General features: G+C 42.6%; 1 protein-coding gene across 1 annotated transcript; it reads left to right on the top strand.

Annotated features, from left to right (window-relative positions):
• Positions 1-3963: 3963 nt before the first annotated feature.
• On the top strand, positions 3964-13440 carry LOC110528532 (fibronectin type III domain-containing protein 11). Its single transcript, XM_021610644.2, has 2 exons — positions 3964-4175; positions 12349-13440. Exon 2 carries the CDS (start codon positions 12354-12356, stop codon positions 13344-13346), a length of 993 nt encoding a protein of 330 aa, XP_021466319.1. The 5' UTR covers positions 3964-4175; positions 12349-12353; the 3' UTR covers positions 13347-13440.
• Positions 13441-17698: the final 4258 nt, after the last annotated feature.

Here is a 17698-nt window from a genome sequence, read left to right as displayed (position 1 = left end):
GTGATGTACATGTACACCCCCTGGACAGGATGCTAGTCTGTCGCAGAGCCTTACCATAGGTTATGGAACATGTTGAGACATCACACTAGTTATGATAGTGATGATTCACAGTTTGTGCAAATTCAAAGTGGTGACTGATATCAAACCAATTGAGGAGTCTAAAGCAACATGTTTACGTCAATGTGCCAGGCCATGCAAAACTGAAAATGCAAAACTGATCCCAGATCAGCATCTACGGGCAACCTCACCCTACACCCGTATTGTATAACCAGGTAAGGCCATGTAAAGTCATTATCTGAATTTAAGTTAATCTCTACTGCTGCAATGTTAGTTTGACCTCATGAGGATTATCACCCTGCAGAGTGCAGTTCCGTTGCTTTAGCAGGGAGTCATGGTTAAAATTGGATCATTGAACCAGGTGGCCTTCTCCCCACCCAAGGGAAAGAAGGGAACTGATAGGAATTGATTTGTCAAATCTCATGATATTTGTCAGACAGCAATAATAAATAAATAAATTGTTTGTGACTAAACAGTGTTTGAAACTAAACATACATATTTTATCTTAAATTGTCTTTTAGACCTAGCAAACAAGAGTACTTCTCACGGTCGTGCTGCCAATCATTTATATCCAAATCTTCAGTCATCTTTTTACAGTAATTGATTAGTTCAATGATTTCATGGACGCTCTCAAAAAACATTCTGGTCAGTTTGTATTCAGATGTTGCATTCCCACGGCTGCTACCAAAGGAAATTAGGTCACCTATGGAGGGTGTGTGTGTGTCAGTCACCAAAAGGGTTGAGTTCAAAATGGGTTATGACTGCTTCCCAAATGGAATACTATTCCCTATATAGTGCACTACTGTTGTAGAGCTCTAAATGGGAAAAAGTGTGCCATTTGGGATTTACCTAGTTCTTCTTCCTAGAACAGAAAGAGTGAATAGCGAGAGGACTACTGCACATTTAAAAGAGAAACAGTGAATGATAAAAGGACTACTGTACCTTTAAAAGAGTAACAGTGAATGAAGAGAGGACTACTGTACCTTTAAAAGAGTAACAGTGAATGAAGAGAGGACTACTGTACCTTTAAAAGAGTAACAGTGAATGAAGAGAGGACTACTGTACCTTTAAAAGAGTAACAGTGAATGAAGAGAGGACTACTGCACCTTTAAAAGAGTAACAGTGAATGAAGAGAGGACTACTGCACCTTTAAAAGAGTAACAGTGAATGAAGAGAAGGCCACTGTACCCTTAAGAAATAAACAGTGAATGAGGAGGGGGTGGGAGGAGGGGGGGGGGGGGGGGGGGGGGGGGGGGGGGTCCTGGGCCTCACAACCAATGGAGAGGTACACATTGTACAGAGACAAAGGTTACCTCACAAATGGCACCCTCTTACCTCTATAACCCGCTACTTTTGACCAGGGCCCATCAAAATCTAAAATCATATCAGAGTTTTGTTTTATGCACAGGATACAGTGGTGTGTAAACTGTACAATTAAATGTTTACTGGTCTGGCAATAGGGGTCTGGTCAAAAGTAGTGCACTGTCTATGTAGGGATAGAATGTAATTTGGGACTCACCCAGAGACAGAGACAGACAGTCTGTCGACATGTAGGCCGGATGCTCATATTTCGCCTTATCAGGCTTGCCATGAATGGGCAAAATGTGACCATGTGCTGACAAGCAGAGGCAAAACTGGTGCGCTTTGGGGGAATTTTCCTCTTGTAATCACTGTATGATCTGAATAACCTTTATTGGTTTCTTGGTAATAGATTCTCTCAATGGTGTTTTTTGGTCTGAATAGAAGGTCATTGGGTTATTAAGATCTCCGTGGGAGAGGTCCATCATCACAGATCAGTCCTGGAAGGCAATGGTGTTGCTGATAACAGACTGCATAGACTTTTACTGAAATACCTCCCACATAAACAATGTAAAACATAATAGACGCTGCCCCCTAATAGTAGAATCTATGCATTGCCATATTCATGCTATCTATGGTTTATAAACAAATCTCAACCTAATTGGATAAAACAAATGTTTTAAATTGGGTGTTGGATGAAATGCAATGTGGAATCCAATAGAAATTACAGATTTATTAGTTAAGGCGAAACAAAACAACTATGTTGACAAAGTGATGGCAATACCATTATAGAATAGAGCTTATATAACGATTCATCCAATTATAGCCTTATAAGATGTCAGAGATGTTGTCATTTCAATATGTAAAAACACTGGTGACATAAGACTTAATCATGTAGCTAGAATAAACATTTGGAATATTCTCTTGACAAATCCAGTCATATGATTGAATATAATTGTTGAAACAAGCCTATGTAATGATGATGTAGTATGTGTCCCAAATTGTACTTTATTCCCTACATTATGCACTACTTTTGACCATAGGTCCTGGTCAAAAGTGGTGCACTATATAGGCCAGGGAATAGGATGCCATTTGGGACGTAAACCCCAGCTTTTAACGCTATCTCACTCAGCTGTGCAAACACAACTATCTTCCATTGAACAGACAGTGATCAGTAATGTAGTAGATCTACACTTGATAACTCTGATATACTCATATTATGAGTACATCAAAGTTATCAAGTGTAGACCTACTACATTACTCACTGGACTATTACAGTCACAGTTTGGAATGAATGCATTAGAGGTTGATAATGTCATCTCTGTCATAATGTCATCTCCTTAATGTCATGTTCATCCAATAATGTCAGGGGTGAACCATTATCCCATCTTATCAAATCAATGTTTATTGGTCGTGTAGGCTACACAGATTTGCAGATGTTATTGCACGTGCAGCGAAAATACTTGTGTTTAGAGGTTATTCTCCTGGCACCAGTCCTCCTCCGTGTAGGCTGTCTCATCGCTGTCTCATCGCTGTTGGTAATCACCCCTGTTGTGCCAGAAGAAGCCTTATAGAAATGCTTTGCAATCGGAACTGTCTATAGGCCTATGGTCATTTATGATCATTTCAATTAATATAGAACATAATTCTTGGTCTTACATTGTGAAACAACAATTCATTTCCAACTGAAATGCAGCTAGCCTTTTGATTCGGAACCTGGGCACCCTTGAAAATGACCATTTCCTTCAGCTGATTTTTCAGTAGGCTACTTTACCTCATAAGTTTGCTATTCATTTTATAATTACATGTATTAAAAGTACATTTCTTCTTTGAGAAGTTTTTGGTACAAGATGATGCTGACAGACATGGAAGCTCTGCTTCTAGCTCCTAAGTCCAAGCATTTAACTACACCCACAATAACATCTGCCAAATATGTGTATGTGACCAATAACGTTTGATTTGATCTTCCCAAGTGCACTGCTCCATGGTATGATTAGCCTAATGAACACGCAAGTGAAATGACTTGGGACTGGTTTTCCAATGTTAGGCTATATTTGTGCGTGTATACGGCTTTAGATCATAGTCCTAACAATTGTTTTGAAGGTTCAAGCCTATAAGTCTATTGTTCAATCAGATGGTGTGATTAACAAGTCATTACTGCAGTGCCAGTGACAATTGTATAAAGTAACAGATGGTCTTTACTGCCACTTTGTGGTCGTCAATAGATGGTGCAGGTCTCAATATTCTCTCCATCATAGGTTTAAATGTCGGATTGCGTCCTTTTCTCTCTCTAAAAATATGGTTGTATTATCTACTGGAAAACATAGATTTTGGAATGAAAATGTCTTGCATTTCATGGTATTGGGGTAGGCCTAACGGGTGTAAAAATAGACTAGTAGTGCAAAGTCATTCGAAAAGACGCATGATCTCGCAAATGATTAATAGGCTAATAATCAATGTTATCGAACATTCAGTTTGCAACGCATTATAAAGAGGTATAATATGTAAAATATATATATATATATATATATATATATAAATAAATATTCGTTTACAATCTGATAGGTTACTGGAAGCAGAAGATGATCCATTATATTGTAATGAAACAGCAGGGAGCAGGTCTGGAGTTGTACCTAGAAACTAAGCCAAGACCTCTGGCTACTGTAATCGTCTCAACATGTATGCAAGTATGACCTCACAATGTTGCACATGTGCCATTTGAGTTCGTAGCTATGGTAACTTTTAAAAGCACCAATTAAAAACAACATTTATTTTCAAACTATTCGTGGTGCAAGACGGCAATGCATTAGACCGAGCAGGTAAGAAATTATGTTTGAATAAAGTAGGCCTAATGAACACCGTCGGTTGGTCAGAGAGTTGAGCTTCTGTGAAATGAGCTTCGCCGTGCATGTTTTGAACACTGCATCGAAAGCCTAGCCCTTCTGTACATTTGCACAATGTTTTTAGTAGAGGAAGAGGCGAAGCGAGAGTGATAACTGGGCCCAAAATCTGTCTTGTCCAGCAGGTTACGGTTTTTAGTTGTTTCGCTCAACAACCGATTAGTTTTTGTATGGAGGTCAGTGAGTGTCGAATTTGGTCCACAAAAAAATTTAATGGCGTATTTGATCGAATAGAAGTGCCGTACTGCTTACGTTGTTACGAGTGTACCGGATAGCTAGCTAAGTACGACACGTGACATCCCGGTTACTTTGAGAAAACATATTTTTTATTGGAGTTGTGCCTATTGTTCACATGCTTATTTGCCCTTTCATTGGCTAGAAGGGTCCCACCTGATCTCGACTCCTCCTGACTGCCTCCCATTTTCGAAGGCATTTATTTTAATTGTTAGAGCAGCCATTTGAGTATCTGGTCAATAGTGTAACGACCCTGGGTTTATGAGCGCGGAAATCAACCCCGCCGCACGAGCATGCTTTTGCGGCACAGTCGATAGCGCGCTGGACCTCGGGCTAGAAGGTCGCGGGTTCGAGACCTGCACCCTGCTGTTTCATTACAATATAATGGATCATCTTCTGCTTCCAGTATATGATCAGACCTATCAGATATGAATTGTCTGGATACCGTCTCAGTCATTTGAGGAGTGAAGATTAATATATTTTTAACTGGGAGAATTTCCTGGTGCTACTGTAGCTAAGAATTAATCATGACTGAAAATCTATTAGCCTACAATTTGATGAGCAGGCATAGGCCATAGCCTACAGATTCAGTCAAATATTGGCAGACTGACCCTTGCATGAATCACTATTTCTTTTAAAATACAGTACCACTCAAAAGGGGTTTTCTTTATTTTTACTATTTTCTACATTGTAGATTAATAGTGAAGACATCAAAACTATGAAATAACACATTGAATCATGTAGTAACCAAAAAAGTGTTAAACAAATCAAAATAAATATTTTAGATTCTTCAAAGTAGTCACGCTTTGCCTTGATGACAGCTTTGCACAGTCTTGGCATTCTCTCAACCAGCTTCATGAGGAATGTTTTTTTAACAATCTTGAAGTAGTTCCCACATATGCTAAGCACTTGTTGGTTGCTTTTCCTTCACTCTGCGGTCCAACTCATCCCAAACCATCTCAATTGGTTTGAGGTCGGGTGATTGTGGAGGCCAGGTCATCTGATGCAGCACTCCATCACTCTCCTTCCTGGTCAAATAGCCCTTATACACCTGGAGGTGTTTTGGGTCATTGTCCTGTTGAAAAACAAATGATAGTCCCACTATCCCACTAGCGCAAACCAGGTGGGATGGTGTATCGCTGCAGAATGTGTTCCCTGAATTCTAAGTAAATCACTGACAGTGTCACTAGCAAAACACCATCACACCTCCTCCTCCATGCTTCACAGTGGGAACCACTCATGCATTCACCGACTCTGCGTCTCACAAAGACAGAGGTTGGAACCAAAAATCTCAAATTCGGACTCATCAGACCAAAGGACAGATTTCCACCAGTCTAATGTCCATTGCTCGAAGAAGTCTCTTCTTCTTATTTGTGTCCTTCAGTAGTGGTTTATTTGCAGCAATTCGACCACAAATGCCTGATTCACACAGTCTCCTCTGAACAGTTGATGTTGAGGTGTGTCTGTTACTTGAACGCTGAAGCTTTTTTTGGGCTGCAATCTGAGGTGCAGTTAACTCTAACGAACTGATCCTCTGCAGCAGATTTAAGTCCTCTGCAGCAGATTTAACTCTGGGTCTTCCTTTCCTGTGGTGGTCCTCATGAGAGCCAGTTTCATCATAGCACTTGATGGTTTTTGCGACTGCATTTGAAGAAACTTTCAAATTAACTGACCTTCATGTCTTAAATTAATGATGGACTGTCGTTTCTCTTTGCTTATTTGAGCTGTTGTTGCCATAATATGGACTTGTCTTTTACAGGGCTATCTTTTGTATACCACCCCTACTTGGTCACAACACAACTGATTGGTTCAAACACATTAAGAAGGAAAGAAATTCCAGAAATGAACTTTTAACGAGGCAAACCTGTTAATTGAAATGCATTCCAGGTGCCTACCTCTTGAATGTGGTTGAGAGAATGCCAAGAGTGTGCAAAGCTGTCATCAAGGCAAAGGGTGGCTACTTTGAAGAATCTCAAATAAAAAAATGTCATTTGTTTAACACTTTTTTTGGTTACTACATGATTCCATATGTGTTATTTCATAGTTTTGATGTCTTCACTGTTATTATACAATGTAGAAAATAGTTTTTAAAAATAAGAAACCCCCTTGAATGAATAGGTGTGTCCAAACTTTTGACTGGTACTGTACATTGAAATTGAAAAATCTTTTGGTGTTTACATGTGTATTTGTTTAACTTGTTACTTTATTCCTAGTTATTTGTACTGTACATTTATATTTCAATTACCTTGTGCCCTTGCACATTGACTCAGTACTGGTACCCTGTGTATAAGTTATTGTTACTCTTTGTTTATTTATTATTACTTTTATTATTACATATTTTTCAAAGTACCCTGCAATCACACCTGCAACCCTGTACATGTGACTGTTAAATCATCTGAATCTGTTATTTCTCTATTTTCTTTCTCAAAGCATTGTTGGGAAGGGCCCAAAAGTAAACATTTCACTGTTATTCCACACCTGTTGTTTACGAAGTATGTGACAAATAACATTTGATTTGATTTGACATACAACTGCACAGGACCAAGCATCAAAAAATCTCAACTGAAATTGAGATTTTTCACTTCAAAGTCAAAAATGTCCTGGACTAAATGATAAAAAATTCTGATGAATTTAGTTGGAGGCAGTTATTCTCATTTACTGTATAATGTATCTCACATGTGGTAAGTTGCAGGTGCCTACAGGGGAAAAATAACAATTCAACCAGTTTTGAAAAGATTAAACAGAACATTCTGCTCCATTCAACTGTGCCAATATATTTGACCGCATCGATCTGTAAATAGCGATTTCATTGTATTTTTCATTTATTCAGACATGTTTTTACCAACAAGCTGTCAATGTATTATTTAATTTCCTTTTGGATTTCATTTAGGAATTTTTGTTCAAGCAGGTAAAAAAAATAGTTTTTTTATAAAAAGGCCAAACATTGTCCAACTTACTTTCGGTCTTGCTGTATTTGTTTTGAGGGCGGAAAAACATTAACGTTGATCATTGGCTAGGCCTACTTCTTACCTGCTATACATGTGTTAAAGGGCTCTGTTTGGTCTAGCCTATATCTCAGTCTGACCTTTGGATCTGGAATTTTTCACACTCCTTCTATACAACTGGAGCTCTCCAATATTTTGATTGTGAAACATGCTGGCATGCAATTGTGATGGAAATTATCATGTTAAAGGGAAAGAAAAATTCTACCATTTGTACAAAAAATCATGAAAAAGAAAACACTAATATATCTTGATAAGATAAGCATTCTTACTTACTTACTTACTTACTGACTTTCAACTCCCTGAGTCAATACATGTTAGAATCACCTTTGGCAGGGATCACAGCTGTGAGTCTTTCTAGGTATGTCTCGAAGAGTTTTCCACACCTGGATTGTGCAACATTTGCCCATTATTATTTTTTTAATAGTTCAAGTTTTGTCTAATTGGTTGTTGATCATTGCTAGAGAACCATTTCAGGTGTTTTTCTAGATTTAAAATCAGATTACAGTCAAAACTGTAACTCGGCCACTCAGACACATTCACTGTTATTGGTAAGCAACTCCAGTGTAGATTTGGTCTTGTGTTTTAGGTTATTGTCCTGCTGAAAGGTGAATTAATCTCAAAGTGTCTGGTGGAAAGCAGACTGAACCAGGTTTCCCTCTAGGATTTTGCCTGTGCTTATCTCCATTCCATTTTTTTTTATCCTGAAAATCTCCCCAGTCCTCAACAATTACAAGCATACACATAACATGACGCAGCGACCACTATGCTTGAAAATATGGAGAGTGGTACTCAGTAATGTGCTGTATTGGATTTATCCCAAACATAACACGTTGTATTCAGGAGAAAAAGTTAATTGCTTTGCCACATTTTTTTGCAGTATTACTTTAGTGCCTTTTTGCAAATGGGATGCATGTTTTGGAATATTTTTATTCTTTACAGGTTTCCTTCTTTTCCCTATGTCAATTAGGTTAGTATTGCGAGTAATTATAATATAGTTTATCCATCCTGTTTTCTCCTATCAAAGCCATTAAACTCTGTAACTGTTTTAAAGTCATCATTGGCCTCATGGTGAAATCCCTGAACGGTTTCCTTCCTCTCTGGCAACTGAGTTAGGAAGGATCAGTGGTGTAAAGTACTTAAGTAAAAATACTTTAAAGTGCTACTTAAGTAGCTTTGGGGAGTATCTGTACTTCACTTGACTATTTATATTTTTGAAAACTTTTGCTTCACTACATTCCTAAAGAAAAATATTTACTTTTTACTCCACACATTTCCCTGACACCCAAAAGTACTCGTTACATTTTGAATGATTAAAAATGGTCCAATTCGCATACTTATCAAGAGAACATCCATGGTCATCCTTACTGCCTCTGATCTGCCAGACTCATTAAACACAAATGCTTAATCTGTAAAGTATGTCTGAGTGGTGGAGTGTGCCCCTGGCTATCTGTAAAGTATGTCTGAGTGGTGGAGTGTGCCCCTGGCTATCTGTAAAGTATGTCTGAGTGGTGGAGTGTGCCCCTGGCTATCTGTAAAGTATGTCTGAGTGGTGGAGTATGCCCCTGGCTATCTGTAAAGTATGTCTGAGTGGTGGAGTGTGCCCCTGGCTATCTGTAAAGTATGTCTGAGTGGTGGAGTGTGCCCCTGGCTATCTGTAAAGTATGTCTGAGTGGTGGAGTGTGCCCCTGGCTATCTGTAAAGTATGTCTGAGTGGTGGAGTGTGCCCCTGGCTATCTGTAAAGTATGTCTGAGTGGTGGAGTGTGCCCCTGGCTATCTGTAAATTATGTCTGAGTGGTGGAGTGTGCCCCTGGCTATCTGTAAAGTATGTCTGAGTGGTGGAGTGTGCCCCTGGCTATCTGTAAAGTATGTCTGAGTTGTGGAGTGTGCCCCTGGCTATCTGTAAAGTATGTCTGAGTGGTGGAGTGTGCCCCTGGCTATCTGTAAAGTATGTCTGAGTGGTGGAGTGTGCCCCTGGCTATCTGTAAAGTATGTCTGAGTGGTGGAGTGTGCCCCTGGCTATCTGTAAAGTATGTCTGAGTGGTGGAGTGTGCCCCTGGCTATCTGTAAAGTATGTCTGAGTGGTGGAGTGTGCCCCTGGCTATCTGTAAATTATGTCTGAGTGGTGGAGTGTGCCCCTGGCTATCTGTAAAGTATGTCTGAGTGGTGGAGTGTGCCCCTGGCTATCTGTAAAGTATGTCTGAGTGGTGGAGTGTGCCCCTGGCTATCTGTAAAGTATGTCTGAGTGGTGGAGTGTGCCCCTGGCTATCTGTAAAGTATGTCTGAGTGGTGGAGTGTGCCCCTGACCATCTGTAAAGTATGTCTGAGTGGTGGAGTGTGCCCCTGGCTATCTGTAAAGTATGTCTGAGTGGTGGAGTGTGCCCCTGGCTATCTGTAAAGTATGTCTGAGTGGTGGAGTGTGCCCCTGGCTATCTGTAAAGTATGTCTGAGTGGTGGAGTGTGCCCCTGGCTATCTGTAAAGTATGTCTGAGTGGTGGAGTGTGCCCCTGGCTATCTGTAAAGTATGTCTGAGTGGTGGAGTGTGCCCCTGGCTATCTGTAAAGTATGTATGAGTGGTGGAGTGTGCCCCTGGCTATCTGTAAAGTATGTCTGAGTGGTGGAGTGTGCCCCTGGCTATCTGTAAAGTATGTCTGAGTGGTGGAGTGTGCCCCTGGCTATCTGTAAAGTATGTCTGAGTGGTGGAGTGTGCCCCTGGCTATCTGTAAATTATGTCTGAGTGGTGGAGTGTGCCCCTGGCTATCTGTAAAGTATGTCTGAGTGGTGGAGTGTGCCCCTGGCTATCTGTAAAGTATGTCTGAGTGGTGGAGTGTGCCCCTGGCTATCTGTAAAGTATGTCTGAGTGGTGGAGTGTGCCCCTGGCTATCTGTAAAGTATGTCTGAGTGGTGGAGTGTGCCCCTGGCTATCTGTAAAGTATGTCTGAGTGGTGGAGTGTGCCCCTGGCTATCTGTAAAGTATGTCTGAGTGGTGGAGTGTGCCCCTGGCTATCTGTAAAGTATGTCTGAGTGGTGGAGTGTGCCCCTGGCTATCTGTAAAGTATGTCTGAGTGGTGGAGTGTGCCCCTGGCTATCTGTAAAGTATGTCTGAGTGGTGGAGTGTGCCCCTGACCATCTGTAAAGTATGTCTGAGTGGTGGAGTGTGCCCCTGGCTATCTGTAAAGTATGTCTGAGTGGTGGAGTGTGCCCCTGGCTATCTGTAAAGTATGTCTGAGTGGTGGAGTGTGCCCCTGACCATCTGTAAAGTATGTCTGAGTGGTGGAGTGTGCCCCTGACCATCTGTAAATTAAAATAACATGAACATTGTGCTGTCGGATTTGCTTAATATAAGGAATTTGAAATTATATATACATTTACTTTTGATACTTAAGTATATTTTAAACCAAATACTTTTAGACTTTTACTCAAGTAGTATTTTACTGGGTGACTTTCACTTTTATTTGAGTCATTTTCTATTACTTTTACTCAATTATGACTATTGGGTACTTTTTCCACCACTGGGAATGCTGCCTGTATCTTTGTTGTGACTGGGTGTGTTGGCACATGATCCAATGTGTAATTGATAACTTCACCATGCTCAAAGGGATATTCAATGTCTGATTTTTTTGTTTTTACCAACCTACCAATAGGTGCCCTTCTTGGGACGCATTGGAAAACCTGCCTGGTCTTTGTGGTTGAATCTGTGTTTGAAATTCACTGCTCTACTGAGGGACCTTACATTTAATTGTGTGGGGTACAGAGATGAGGTAGTCATTAAAAAATCATGATAAACATTATTATTGCACACAGAGTGAGTCCATGTAACTTATTATGGGACGTGTTAAGCACATGTTTACTCCTGAACGTATTTAGGTTTACCATAACAAAGGGGTTGAATACTTCTTGATGCAAGAAATTTCATTTTTTTCATTTTTTATTAATTTGTAGAAATTCCACTTTGACATTATGGGGTATTGTGTGTAGACCAGTGACAAAAAAACATTCATTTAATCTATTTAAAATTCAGGCTGTAACAAGACAAAATGTGGAAAGAGTCTAGGGGTATGAATACTTTCTGAAGGCCCTGTACTTAGGCCTATTTCATGACCTCAAGCATTGTCTTAGGTCAGATGGCACGACAGCTTTTACGTTAGAATAACACCATCTGCCGGAAGACTGTGGATCTCTAGCCTATTAGTTTTTTCCCTTAATGTTGCATCATTTCAACTGTCAAGTGGTGAACCACAACATTTTTCTTTACAGGTTGACAGTTTGTGGCTTTTCTCTTGAAAGAAGAAGTCTCAAATCTGTCTTCAATGAAAAGCCTGAACAAAGAAATAACTAGCCAAGTTTGTTGTTGCTTATCAATCTTCAGAGTACATTCATTGTAAAGAAAAGTTTGTGGTCATATGCTTAAAAAAAGTAGGCGCCTGGCTAATGAAGTATACTTAAAAATAACAGAAAGTCCTGCACGCTGTGTATGCGTCCAATTACCACCTTTATTGACGATGTTTCCATCCACAGAAATCTTCTACAGGTCAAACGGGCTGAGTGCTCACATACACAATTATATATACACATTTCACCCATAGGTTAGAGTGTACAAGGTGGAAAATTGGTCAATGTGCCCTTGAGCAAGGCATTTAACCCTCATTTGCTCCAGGGGCGCCGTACTATTATAGCTGAACTTGTAAAACAACACATTTCACTGAACCTATCCGGTGTGTATGACAATAAAACATAATGTTTTTTTTCATTCAGTTTAATCTTTACATAAGAGAGAAAACATGTAGCTTGCCAAAGTAATACAGACAGATGTTTAATTATATGACGAAGGAAAATCTCCTTGTGTGTTTTGCAGCTGACATGAAAAGAATGATGACCCCCCCGAGCGATGACAGTGACGTAAGCGATCAGCGCCACCCCATGAAGACACGCTGCGCTGGTGGCCAGGGAGGAGACAGCCCCGGCATGGACCCGAAAAAATGGATCACCTTCAAAGACCTCCATGACCGGGTCACGCAGCTGCTCTCCACTAAGCTCAACTCCTGTAACATCAAGCAGTGCAAGTCCAAACTGGACATCCTCAGTAAGTGCTCCTATTACCTGGAGGTCATGCGCCAGGACACACTCCACCAACCAGACCCGCAGCAGAACTACCTGTCCAACTCCACCATCCTCCACCTCATCGATCCCTGGAAGTTCCAGCGGATGAAGAAGCTGGGCCACAGCCAGGTGCAGATCCAGCTGAGCCTGCTGGAAGAGCTCTACGAGCAGTTCTGTAAGGGCAAAGTGGAAATGGAGGCCATAGCCAGCCAGAGCGACTATGGCGATCAAGAGGTCGCCCACATAAATGGGAGGATAGCGCATCTCATTAAGGCGTTCACGGACTTTGACTCGACACTGATGCCCGGGGAGCTGCACACAAAGCACCGGCTCATCTCCGAGACGGGCAACGCCAAGGTGCCCCAGATCCATTTGAGGCTGTCCGTCAAAATGCCCGTGATGTTCGACACGTCACGCTCGGAGGCTCTGGCCGACTGCGCCCGGCTGCACTGGGAAATGGCCGGGCAGGAGCAGCAGGAGCCTGGGGAACAGTTTGAGATCCGCTACAAGCTCCTCCAGCCGACCAACACAGAGGAAGGGAACCAGCTAGGAACGGTGACCTGCAACTCCTACTGCATACAGGTCAACAACCTGTTGCCGCAAAGGTGCTACGAGTTCACAGTGAAGCGGGCTGACGCCTGCTGCCTGGTCTACGGGTTCTGGAATGACACCATGGTGCTCAGAACCATGCCACTATCCCCAGGGGGCTTCACCGGGAGCCAGGAGAAGAGGAGGAGGCTGTTCCCCTGGTAAAGGGCTAGCGTGGCGTGAGTGCATAGCAATATGAAAATAAAGACATTTTAATTTTTTTTATCTCTCTAATAAAATACATTGTCAAGATTTTGGGGATTCGAGCCTAGTCCTTTAATCATGATACAGAGCAAAACAAATATTGTCCTTGAGAATGTGTCTGATATGTTGTTATGGCATTGTTATGTCTGCCACCTAGCCATATGGCCATACCAGACATAACTGTGGAGAGAGTGAAGAAGGTTTTTCATTTCCAATGGCAGCATAAACATGGACATTTCAATATAATAGCGGATGTCCATAATTATGGCGGCTCCCATGCACTTGTCACAAATGCCTTGTTCGCCGTATTGTACATTGATCTCTTTTTGTTTCTTTGCATTGTCTTTAGCAGACTATACTGTACATGATCCCAATTTTAGCTCCAAGACCGTGGAATTAAAAATAAAAAACGATACAGTATATTGGCGTATTGAACCATGTTGTGCACCGTAGTTTCATAACTCTGTGGATTATGCTAAAACAATGAAGTCATATCTGAATCCCACTATCTTTACGCAATTTTGCCATTGCAGATGAAATACATTGTTGATACTTTGCGTTCAAGCAGTGCTTTGACGGTGAAGAAAACACCGTGCACTTTGTGTGGTATAGCATCTCTGTGGTCAGGGTTACTCACAATCAAACAATCTGATGTTTAACTTAATACACTGATGTTTAACGTAATACACTGTTTAACTTAATACACTGTGCTTATGCAATCATATAGGTTATTATTGTACTAACAATGACCTATATTAATTGGGTAACTAATGACTATGACCAGCTCGCCCAGCTACTCACTGGACCCAATGATAACTTGGTTACGCATGCCTCTCCCTAATGTCAATATGCCTTGTCCATTGCTGTTTTGGTTAGTAATTATTGCTTTATTTCACTGTAGGGCTTCTAGCCCTGCTCAATACTCCTTAGCTAACCCTTTAGTTCCACCTCCCACACATGCGGTGACCTCACCTGGTTTAAATTATGTTTCTAGAGACAATATCTCTCTCATCGTCACCCAATGCATAGGTTTACCTCCACTGTATTCACATCCTACCATACCTTTGTCTGTACATTATGCCTTGAATCTATTCTACCGTGCCCAGAAACCTGCTCCTTTTACTCTCTGTCCCGAACGTTCTAGATGACCAGTTCTTATAGCCTTTAGCTGTACCCTTATCCTACTCCTCCTCTGGCCCTCTGGTTATGTATAGGTTAATCCAGGCCCTGCAGTGCCTAGCTCCACTCCCATTCCCAGGCGCTCTCATTTGTTGACTTCTGTAACCGTAAAAGCCTTGATTTCATGAATGTTTACATTAGAAGCCTCCTCCCTAAATTTGTTTTATTCACTGCCTTAGCACACTCTGTCAACCCGGATGTCCTAGCCATGTCTGAATCCTGTTTAGGAAGACCACCAAAAACCCTGAAATTTCCATTCCTAACTATAACATTTTCCAACAAGATAGAACTGCCAAAGGGGGCGGAGTTGCAATCTACTGCAGAGATAGCATACAGAGTTCTGTCTTACTATCCAGGTCTGTGTCCAAACAATTTGAGCTTCTACTTTTAAAAATCCAACTTTCCAGAAACAAGTCTCTCACCGTTGCCGCTTGCTATAGACCCCCCTCAGCCCCCAGCTGTGCCCTGGACACCATATGTGAATGTATTGCCCCCCATCTATCTTCAGAGTTTGTACTGTTAGATGACCTAAAATGGGACATTCTTAACACCCCGGCCGTCCTACAATCTAAGCTTGATGCACTCAATCTCACACAAATTATCAATGAACCTACCAGGTATAACCCCAAATCTGTAAACACGGGCACCCTCATAGATATCATCCTAACAAACCTGCCCTCCAAATACACCCTAGCTGTCTTCAATCAGGATCTCAGCAATCACTGCCTCATTGCCTGTGTCCGTAATGGGTCTGCGGTCAAACGACCACCCCTCATCACTGTCAAACGCTCCCTAAATGTCATGTATTGTCATATTATGTCTTGTTCCTGTTCTTTCTCTTCACTCCGTCTCCCTCTGCTGGTCGTATTAGGTTACCTTCTCTCCCTCTCCTTCCCCCAGCTGCTCCTCATCTTCTCTAACTACCTCGTTCACCCTTTTCCCACCTGTTCCCTTTTTTCCCTCTGATTAGGTCTCTATTTCTCTCTCTGTTCCTGCTTCTGTCTTTGTCAGATTCTCGTTTGAGTTTCTCATGCCAGAACCAAACTATCGTCTTGTTTGCTTCAACCTTGTCCTGTCCTGTCGGAATCTGCCTGTTCATCTGAGGCTACGTGTGATCAGGTACCTCTGTCCTCTACAACCCAGCTATTCTCCTCTGCTGCTAGAAGGGGACTCTAACCCAGCTATTCTCCTCTGCTGCTAGAAGGGGAACTCGTCTGTGATATTCAGAAGGACTTTATGTTTCATTTGTCGCCCTCTCTGCGGGTTGTTTATTTTGCCATCGTAGTGGATTTGAAGAGGATCTATGTCTTACCTGTGTTTTGACATTAAAGGACTCTGTTTTTGTTAAACCGCTTTTGGGTCCTCACTCACGTGCATAACAGAAGAATCTGACCAAGAATGGACCCAGCGACTTCGGATCCTCTCCACTCAGCCGTCGAGATCCAGGGAGCGATGCTAGGCAGGCACGAGCAGGAATTGTCTGCTGCTCGACATGCCGTTGAGACCCTGGCCGCCCAAGTCTCCAACCTCACAGAACAGATTCACCATCTCCGCCTCGATCCACCGGCCACTTCCAGGGCTTTCGAATCTCCGGAGCCCAGAATCAATAACCCGCCGTGTTACTCTGGGGAGCCCACTGAATGCCGCTCGTTCCTCACCCAGTGTGATATTGTGTTTTCTCTCCAGCCCAACACTTACTCCAGGAGCACAGCTCGTATCGCCTACGTCATATCTCTCCTTACTGGACGGGCTCGTGAGTGGGGCACGGCAATCTGGGAGGCGAGGGCTGAGTGTACTAACCAGTATCAGGACTTTAAGGAGGAGATGATACGGGTTTTTGATCGTTCTGTTTTTGGAGAGGAAGCTTCCAGGGTCCTGTCTTCCCTATGTCAAGGTAATCGATCCATAACAGATTACTCTATTGAGTATCGCACTGTTGCTGCCTCCAGTGACTGGAACGAGCCGGCTTTGCTCGCTCGTTTTCTGGAGGGTCTCCGCGCGGAGGTAAAGGATGAGATTCTCTCCCGGGAGGTTCCTTCCAGCGTGGATTCCTTGATTGAACTCGCTATTCGCATAGAGCGACGGGTTGATCTTCGTCACCGAGCTCGTGGAAAGGAGCTCGCGTTCTCCGTTGCCCCCCTCTCCGCATCACTACCATCTTCCTCCGCCGGCTCGGGTGCTGAGCCTATGCAGCTGGGGGGTATCCGCATCTCGACTAAGGAGAGGGAACGGAGAATCACCAACCGCCTCTGTCTCTATTGCGGTTCCGCTGGTCATTTTGTCACTTCATGTCCAGTAAAAGCCAGAGCTCATCAGTAAGCGGAGGGCTACTGGTGAGCGCTGCTACTCTGGTCTCTCCTTCAAGATCCTGCACTACCTTGTCGGTCCATCTACGCTGGACCGGTTCGTCAGCTTCCTGCAGTGCCTTGATAGACTCTGGGGCGGAGGGCTGTTTTATGGACGAGACCTGGGCTCGGGAACATGACATTCCTCTCAGACAGTTAAGGGAGCCCACGGCCTTGTTCGCTTTGGATGGTAGTCCTCTCCCCAGGATTCAGCGTGAGACGCTACCTTTAACCCTCACTGTCTCTGGTAATCATAGCGAAACCCTTTCTTTTTTAATTTTTCGTTCACCTTTTACACCTGTTGTTTTGGGGCATCCCTGGCTAGTTTGTCATAATCCTTCTATTAATTGGTCTAGTAATTCTATCCTCTCCTGGAACGTCTCTTGTCATGTGAAATGTTTAATGTCTGCTATCCCTCCTGTTTCCTCTGTCTCTTCTTCACAGGAGGAGCCTGGTGATTTGACAGGGGTGCCGGAGGAATATCACGATCTGCGCACGGTGTTCAGTCGGTCCAGGGCCACCTCTCTTCCTCCACACCGGTCGTATGATTGTAGTATTGATCTCCTTCCGGGAACCACTCCCCCCCGGGGTAGACTATACTCTCTGTCGGCTCCCGAACGTAAGGCTCTCGAAGATTATTTGTCTGTAGCTCTTGACGCCGGTACCATAGTCCCCTCCTCCTCTCCCGCCGGAGCGGGGTTTTTTTTGTTAAGAAGAAGGACGGGTCCCTGCGCCCCTGCATAGATTATCGAGGGCTGAAGAATTGTTATCCGCTTCCTCTTATGTCTT

Source organism: Oncorhynchus mykiss, chromosome 7 (assembly GCF_013265735.2).
Source record: "Oncorhynchus mykiss isolate Arlee chromosome 7, USDA_OmykA_1.1, whole genome shotgun sequence".
NCBI lineage: Eukaryota > Metazoa > Chordata > Actinopteri > Salmoniformes > Salmonidae > Oncorhynchus > Oncorhynchus mykiss.
The sequence above is the reverse complement of the archived record's forward strand: the minus strand, read 5'-3'. Positions and strand labels throughout refer to the sequence as shown.